Raw genomic sequence first — 9,578 nt, 5'->3', positions numbered from 1 at the left:
GTATACCACTCCAGCTTTGTTGATGAGGAGGGCATAACAAAAGCCTGTGGATGCCCTCTTCTCCCACTAAAAACTCACATCAAGGGCCCTGCTCCAGTCTCAGATCCAGGTTTCTTCAAGAATTCAACTCTTTCATCCAAATATATATATTTAGTGAATTTTGTTTCCAGATTCCAGTTCTTAATCATCATTTTTTTTTTAATATTTTGGGGCATTTAGATACCCAATTCTTATGTATTTACATATTTAAGACCTAATGTTTGATTTTTACAGTTATGCCACCCAAATTTTGCATATCACATCAAAAGCATTTTTATTTCAAATTTTAAAATGTAAAATACATCTTTTCATGTATAGGTAAGATGGCATATATGTAAAAATTGAAATTTAGATTTTAGATATGTAAATGCATAAGAATTGAATGTTATGCATGTAAATCCTTTTTTTTTGGTTGCAGACAAGATTGATATTGTTGACGAATCTATATCCTTCTTTCGAGCTAACGTCTTCTTCAGGAATTTTGATATTAGAAGTTCTGCAGATAAGCTGCTCATTTACCTTACATTTTACATTAATGTGGCCTTGAAAAGGCTTGAAGGCTGCAGAACTTTGGCTGTGGGTACCAAAGCAATAATAAATCTGGGCCTGGAAAATGTTCCAGTTCCTGGAGAACAAGGCTTTCCTTTTCCTGGACTCTTTACCTATCCACAATCTCAAGAAGAAGCAGGCATACGCTAATACTCTTTTTTGGGAAGTTTACGTACACACCGCATAATTCTTATGTATTTACACATCTAACATCCAAGTTTTGATATTTACATTTATAACACCTTGGTATCATAAACTCGTGCATCAAAGGTGTATTTCACTTTTAATAAGGTAATGAAGGTGATGTTTTTGTTGAGATGTTAAAGATTTGACTGGCATGCAAGTAAATATGAATGTTTTGGTTTTAGATATGTAAATACATAAGAATTGTGTGGTATGTGTGTAAATGCCCCTCCTTTGTTCGTGAAATATATACATATCTCGCAACTCTTATGTATTGACATATTAAACACCTAAATTTTCATATTTATATTTATAATACACAAAAATTGGATGCCACATAAAAAATACCACAATTATTAACTTTTTAAAAGTGGAATACTCATTTTCACCCATATTTTTTATGATACCAAAGTGTTATAGGTGAAGAAATCAACCTTTTAAGTGTTAGATGTGTAAATACATAATGTGATATGTATGTAAATTTTTGTTTCTTTTTAATTCGTTTAATTGTATGGGCATTTATATACAATTCAATCCTAGTGTATTTACATATCTAACCCCTTTTCATGCACAGGCTCATGATACCAAAGTATTATAAGTGTAAAAATCAAACTTTAAGTGTTAGATATGTAAATACATAAGACTTGTGTGGGATGTATATAATTTTTGCTTTTTTTTTAATTTAATTGTTTGGGCATTTACATACAACACAATTCTTGTTTATTCATATGTATAGCGTCTAAACTTTCTATTTACGTCAAATTTTTAACATCTCAAAAATATTCATAAAACTAACTTTTTTTTGAAGTGGAATTCTCCTCTTCATGTAAAGGTTTATAACATCAAAATGTTGCAAATATAAATATCAAACTTTAGATGTTAGTGTTGACCTCATTTTTGGGTGAGGTCTTTGCTTCTTTCCTTAGAGCCTAGGGTCTAGCCTTAGGTTTTTTTTTTTACCCTCTTAGAGGATTAGTAACGGACCCACACCATTTAGAAAATTCGAGCCACCTCGTCACTCATCCGAGTCTTGCATGGGCGGTCCCAATTCCTTGGCATCTTGTTGAGTTGGTTAGAATCGACATATGAAACTCGAATTGAGTTCCTACATAAATAAGAGTAGTTGTTAGGGAACCTCTTGCGAACTGAACACTCACTAACGCCGCATTTTGCATACGCATCGCACCATGCACGATTTTGACTTGAATTGACTTGTCCGTCAGCGAACTAGTCCGGACAACCCTGGATGAGAAACAGACCACACAGATGCGTCCGAGACGTATACTTTACCTAGGAAGGATACCCATATTGCTATGGTTTCACTCGCGAGTAATTAGCATGAATATCAAATCACATTATTTTTAGTTAGTGAGGCGCGGGCCCGGGCTTAACCCAGGTTCAACTCGGGTTCGATTCAGGCTGAACACGGACTAGTTTCCTCAGCTTATATTTTTTTTGAATTTCAAACTTTAAATTTCAAATTTATCATTTAATCTCCCATTAAGCTATTCCAATTAAGTTGTTGCCGCTCAGGGAAACTATTCAATTCCCCGCCCAACGCAAACTTAACGGCTACTGCAATTTGAGGGATACAAATCCCGCTGGGGCTTGGCCTTTCTCCCATTCGGCTCTCCCGCTCATCTCACCCTCTGCTCAATTCGGCTTCCCCGCTTGCCTCACCCTCTGCTCGATTTGGCTCCCCCGCTCCTTCCTCGCCCTCTCTGCCTCAGGCACCGAAACCCTCGCTTGCATCCCTCTCGCGTTCCCCCGACGCTCTCGACTCTGGCTCCTCTCTTCCTCTGCGCAAGCCCGCTCACCTGCTTCGCTCTTCTCTGTACTGAAGCTTTCACCCGCTAATCTCCTCTCTGCGCTGAGCCCCCTCACCTGCCGTCTCTTCCTCGCCAGGGATTCAGATCCCCGCTCTCGACAAAACTCCCGCTTGCCGCTGCTCCACATCAGAGCCCCGCACTGGAGCCCCTCGCACGTCTCGCCGATCTACACCGAAGCCCTAGCCCCTCGTCTCTTTCTCTCGACAATCGAAGCTCTAGCCGGCAGGACCGCCTCCCCTGCCTGAGACGCTCGCTCGCCTCCCTAGATCGAAGCCCTAGCTGGCCTCCTTCTCGCCAGCGACCAGCTACCTCCCTCTCCCATTCCTTTTCATTCCTTGTTGTGTTCTTGTTGTGCCGAAGAAGGGTAAGGCCAGGTATATTCTTCCAACTATTGCATCTTATTGCTATCAAATTGTTTACATAAATTTGAAATGAAATCCTCTCCACAGACATGCATTCTTGGTCTAGTTTGTTAGATTGGACGATTGAAGCTGTCGGTACATAAGTTTAGTGGACCTTATTGAGGGGCTATACATACAAATGCGAAGCAATTCACTGCTTCTGTTGAGGGGGGTGGCCAAATATAATTGATAGATGTCTTGTTGCTTGAGTTATTTGGAGAGTTACAAGTACTGTTTAGTGGTTTTAGGAGTGCTGGAAAGTTCTTGAAAATTGATGGGAGTGCTGGAAAGTACTTGAAAATCACTGTAGAAGTGCTATCCAAAGCTCTAAAGCTGTTGTTTGGGTATAGAAGTGCTGGAAAATACTTGAAAATGGTTGTTTGGGTTCGTAGGAAGCCATACAAGTGTTGTTTGGTGTTGTAAATTGCTGTTTGGGTTTGTAGGAAACCATACACGCGTTATTTAGTGTTGCAAATAGCTGTTTGAGTTCATAGGAAGCCATACAGGGGTTATTTGGTGTTTCAAATTGTTGTTTAGGTTCGTAGGAAGCCATACAAGTGTTGTTTGGTGTTGCAAATTGTTGTTTGGGTTTGTAGGAAATCAAACATGTGATGTTTGGTGTTGCAAATGACTGTTTGGGTTCGTAGGAAGCCATACATGGATTGTTTAGTATTGCAAAAGACTGTTTGATTTCGTAGGAAGTCATACAAGTGTTGTTTTGTGTTTCAAATTGTTGTTTGGGTTTGGAGGACTGTTCTGTGTGGGATGAAACCATACAATTGTTGTTTAGTGTTGCAAATTGCTGTTTGGGTTCGTAGGAGGCCATACAAGTGTTGTTGTGTTGCAAATTGTTGTTTGGTTTCGTAGGAGACCATACAAGTGTTGTTTGGTGTTGCAAATTGTTGTTTGGGTTCGTAGGAAATCTTAGGGTCACCGTACTAGCATGTTAGTTGTTGTTCGGAGTTGTAGGAAGTTTTAGGATCACCTGTTTGGAGTTCCTAGCTACTGTTACTACTCATTCTGCTGCTTACTGTTTTTTTTCTGGAATTTATTTAAATTCTCTGCAAATTATATTCTGTTTTGTGAGCTAAACATAGATAGTAACAGCAAATACGTCAGGTACATATTATTTATTGTTATTTTTTTACTGCAGTTTACTTTTGCTCTAACATTTCATGCAGACACTGATTGTGATTCCATGTTCAAAACAAAACAATTTTAAAAAATTAAACAACATTTAAAAAAAAAAAAAACATAACAAATACTTTTTATTTTACGGAAGTCTCTCGAATGAGGTAACACACGGTTATTAACGAGATCTCCTCAGTTTAAATGAGCTTAACAACTCATTTGGACCGAGTAAATTCAAAAGAAAATAGTGGTACCGTAACGAGGGAATCGTAGGATCCTAATCGATGTCATTCTAATCAACCTTAACCCCTCTATAATGACAACAAAACCAAAACTTTGGAACACACCTGGTAAAATCTTTTGAACCGTAGACTTTATGACTGACAGTGATATGCGAATGAGTGTCAAAACATTTAAATTAAATTTCAAAATTTCGATGAGGAGTTTGGAGCAACTTCGTGGGCAGCGCGGCAAACAGCTTGGAGCAGACTACAAGTGGAGGTGATTCTACAACAGCAAAGCAAGTCTGCACCAGCTAAACTTTCCTAGTCTAAATAACAACTCATAGGACTTCGAGGTAGCTCGCTCAGTGCGCGTAAATCCTCACACCCTCTTTAGGCTCCTGTACAACCATGTTGTGCAACGTAAGTTCTAACTCGTCTTAGGTTCCAAGATTGTCGTCCGGTACGACGTAAACCCTCTTATCTCTGCAAATATTTGTATAATTGGATATTATGCAAATGTAAGTCCCAAATAATAAAATTGACAGAATTAAACATCTAAATAACATCGTCTCCAGAACTCAGCCACACATTAGGATAGCTTGGGAAGTCACTGAGGTTTCTCTTCAGGATCTATGACATCCCCTACATTTTCCTTCCTTTGGACTCATGAAAGAACTGTTCTTACTTGAGCCACTCCGATTTGTTTTTCCACACCCTACCGTTAAAACCTAAACCTCAAATTTTTGAAAGCTAGTACCTCTCATCATTATCGAGAGTTTTCTCAAGTGACCCCCGTCATTTGGGATGTAATTAACTATAGGGGTTTGCCTCTATATGGAACTTAGAATCCCGGTAAAATAAACTCTATTTAATCTTTGCATTAGATAGAAGAACTTGTCGGTCACATATAAAAGGTTCGCTGACCAAACGGATATCATAAATCTCTTAATTTGCAGGATTTAGTCTATTGCCGAGGTATACACTTATCTTTGGAGAGTGTGTAATATTCGCGGTATAGGACACAATTATGCAAATGCAAACTATTGGACGAATGAGATTCATTGGTCTCATTTTTCAAAAATTAAAACATGCTACTTTCAAAACTCAAACTATATAACTCTTATATTTAAATTAAATTTCAAAGTTATTTTTAATTTTCAAAATCAAAAAGTTGACCGACAGTGATATGTGAATGAGTGTCAAAACATTCCCTTTATTATTTACACGGTGTCATTTTAATCCCAAAGATTATAAAAGTGTTGGACTAGTCCGCAAACTCTTTTCATACGGCTGAAATAGTCCATAGGGAGAACTAAAATGGCCCCCGACGAGAAGTAGGGGACTGTTTTTACACTTTTCTCATATGTAAATATATAAGAAATGTGTGATATGTATGCAAAATTCTCTTGATTGTTTTAGATTTTTATTCTTGATCTAGAACTAATAACTTTATATTTTACTTCATGCAGAGCTCTTCAGGAATTATTTGAAGCAGATAAGGGAAGAAACAAGCGGTAGATTACTTAGCTGTGCCTACAGGTCTAATGGTACCCCTAACAAATGGTGGTTGGCTTTTGCAAAAAGGAAGTTTGTGAACATTATTGTTAATTAAGGAGTTGGCTTGGCCGCTTGGGGTTGGTATCTGGATTCATTTTCTCGAATTCTTCTTGCGTTTGTTTTTGGTTATTTATGGTGATATTAAATAATACGCATATCTCATTCACTTACCATCCGGCCGAGATTGTTGTAGTTTTCTATAAAATTTGTTGTGAAACTGTTGTGGAAAGAGATGATTTCTTAGAGTTATTGTGACATTATAGGTTTTTCTCCCAAGAAAAAATGGAATAATTACCTATACATCACCCAAAATATTGCTATTTACAAAACTAGCTATGGGAGATTTTTTTTGAGTTACCGAACTAATGCATTTACCCTTGCCATGACCAAACCATTGAAACTTTGATAAAAAATATGGGTTGGGATTTCACAGTGAATTTTGATATTTGAGTGAGAATTAGAAAAATGGATGAAAAAGAGTGATATATTTGTAAATGATAATTTTTCAGTGTTATGTATATAATTGCCCCAAAAGAAATTGTTTATAGGTATCAAACTAGTAGATATGCTAGTGAAAAGTTTCTCATCATAGAAATCCTTAAAAAAGTAACAAAAAATGTTGTAAATGGTACTAAGCATTGATAAAATAGTGAGATCAACACATGAACTGCTATGCATTAGATCTTATGCTACTTTTTTTTCTTCCTTTTTTTTGTGTTTTTGTTTTAATTTTGTGATTATGAGTATTATTGTGGTTAGCTTGTAATAGTAGATTTGACGCAACCAAAATGAGAATATTTGAGAGTAATTCAGTTGGATTTGAAAGATATTGGTTTATCCAATTTGTTAGAATTTATTGGGCTTGATCTACTTGACATTATTTATTAATGATGAATGATAATAGTAGTTGCCTTATAATGAAAGCATATTATACAAAAATAGGCATCAAATTAATGGGATGTGGATCACTAAATTGACTATGTTTGCTGGCACATAAATCATTTTCCATCATAGTCGTCATGCCACCTTTGTTAATGGAAAGACGAATCAAATATGATACATAACATGAGATGGGAGTTTAGCGGGAACCGTAGACGGAACTGCTGCGACCCACGAATTGTTGGATTCCGTATCACGGGACCAAAGCTTCCTGCGACCACGAATGTCCCAGCTGACCGAACAAAACTTTCTATTTTTATTTTATTTTATTTTATGTCATTTCATTTACTTTCATCAAGTTATTTTCCTTTACTTCTTTCATTTCTTATCCTTTCATATTTCTCTTATTTCTAATTAGGTATTTGCTATGAGAAGACCTTTATATATGTTGATGTACTTATTTTTGGGATTTCAGTTTGGTTGATTTTATGAATATGAGAAACGTTTCTTTGACTTTCTCTTTGGAATGTTGTATTCCTTTCGTTTTGCAAATAGTCTATATGTATCTTTCGAAGGAGCATATGGTGGAAACCACCTTGCCGCTCTTCACTTATTCAGAGTTTTCTCCATTGTTTGCCACTGGAATAGTCGTTGACGACATCGAAACTTTTGTCTAACTGTAGATTTATCCCCGTAATTCCTTCCAAACACTGTCAACCGCACATAGTAGCCTTCCCTCTTCATTCCAAACGCAGTACAACTCCACACTACTTATTCTTGACGAATAATAATAGTAGTTGGCTTATAATGAGAGCATATAATATAAAATAGTCATCAAACTAATAGGATATGGACCACTAAATTAACCATCTTTGCTATTTTCCATCATAGTCATCAAGCCACCTTTGCTAATGGAAAAACTAATCAAAAATGATATATAGCATGATGCGACAGCTTGGCGGGAACTGCAGGAAGAACTCCTACGACCCACAAATTGGGGGATTTCCTTATCAAGGGACCGAAGCTTCCTACGTCCACAGACGTCCATCCGACCAAACTAACCTTTCTATTTTTATTTTATTTCATTTCCTTTATTTCTATCAAGTTTCCTTCCTTTGCTTCTATCATTTCTCATCATTTCCTATTTTTCTAGTTTTTAATTGGGTATTGTATGGTCGATTTTGTGAATTTGAGAAAAGTTAACTGAATTTTGGTCTTTGGAGTATTGCTTTGTTTTTCTTTTGCAAACAGCGTATTTGTATCTTGCTTGGAAATAGGTGAACTAATCTTCTCGCCGCCTAAACATAACCGATTTAGAGTTTTATCTATTGTTTCCAGCTGGGATAATCACTGACATCGTCGAACCTGTTGTCGAACAACACATCTATTCCCGCAAGTCCTTCCAAACGCCGTCGATCACACATGTCAGCCTTTCCTCTCCACTCAAAATACCGTCCAACGCCTGTATTTCATTCGTTTGTTATTCCACAATCACTCAAAATACCGTCGAACGCCCAAACGTTGCAGCTTCTAAACTACTGCTGTTGGCCAAAATAGCTCCTGAATAACAAATAATTTCAAAAGTATTCAAATTTTGTTCTACTCGATTTTCTTAACAAATGTTTACAGACATAACACTTTATTCCTATATATTTACATATCTAACACCTAAATTTGAATTTTTACATATATTTCAAACCAAAAGAAAGTAGAATACTATCGTTAAAGTTGTTTAGTATAATAGATGGTAAAGCTTATTTAATATTCAATAATTTATATAAATGGGATATTTTATTATGATTACTTGACCATTAATATCAATCCTACTTTAGACTAATAAAACTTAAGCTATTTTAATTAAATATTTCAGTGTATCATTAATTAGAACCCTGCCAAGTGAATTAAAGAATAACCTCTAATTTAAAAATTGAATTTTAATTTAATAAATTTAATATGTTGTCCATCAATAAAATTAATTTCAGTTTTTTCCCAATATATAGATAACAATTTTTATTATAAAATTGTAATCAAATTTATTTTTTTTTAATCAAATTTATAATTAATTATTAATTTCTTTTTTGTGTTTTATAAATTAATTAAATACAAAAACTGTTATTTGAACAAATTAAATCATAAATACTATTAATCTGCTTAAAAACTATTTTTTCGTTACATGTATATTAAAAATCAATTTAATTTAAATTCCTTATTAATAACTGTTCTATTTTATTAATACAAATTAATATTAACAGTTTAAATAATGATTTTTTTAATATAAAATAATAGAAAGATACGCACATACCAGTCAGTTGTTATGTATTTACTTGTCTAACATTAAATTTTATTTTTGACATCCATACCACTTCTTTATGCATGAAAATGTGTATTTCACTTTTTTAAAAAAAGAAAATTAAAATGATGACGCCTTTTATGTAAGAATTTGATGATATAAATATAAAAAGTAATATTATGTAAATACATGGAAATTGAGTGATATTTATATAAATGCCCCAAAATACTAAGCTTTAGAAATGCATAAATGACATCTTCGTAGCATTAACGACTTCTGTGAGGGAGAAGATGAATAGATTTAATTTGCTCAAATTAACAAATAAATAGCTGATAGCCAACTATTGAGATTATCATTTCATGAGATTAAACATAATATATTATCTCATCTCAAAATTATTCCTCTCTAGCTAACCAACCTATTGGATGCAACCAACAGAGTATGGGGAGCAACCTTGGATAAAGAAATTCGTTGTGGGTCGTCTGCGGAGCTTATT

At 35.2% G+C, this 9,578-nt stretch overlaps 1 protein-coding gene across 1 annotated transcript; it reads left to right on the top strand.

Moving 5' to 3' along the window:
- Window positions 1-6,083, top strand: LOC110027046 (actin-related protein 2/3 complex subunit 3; the record flags this gene model as incomplete). The annotated part of the gene is given in 3 exon segments (XM_020728314.1): window positions 1-109; window positions 458-727; window positions 5,826-6,083. Coding segments are annotated over 3 exon segments (522 nt in total), but the record flags the coding sequence as incomplete, so codon positions are not given.
- Between the last annotated feature and the right edge of the window lie 3,495 nt (window positions 6,084-9,578).

The sequence above is a fragment of the Phalaenopsis equestris genome, unplaced genomic scaffold, assembly GCF_001263595.1.
Source record: "Phalaenopsis equestris unplaced genomic scaffold, ASM126359v1 Scaffold000413, whole genome shotgun sequence".
In the NCBI taxonomy this organism is placed as follows: Eukaryota; Viridiplantae; Streptophyta; class Magnoliopsida; order Asparagales; family Orchidaceae; genus Phalaenopsis; species Phalaenopsis equestris.
This window is presented reverse-complemented; position numbering and strand designations above follow the sequence as displayed.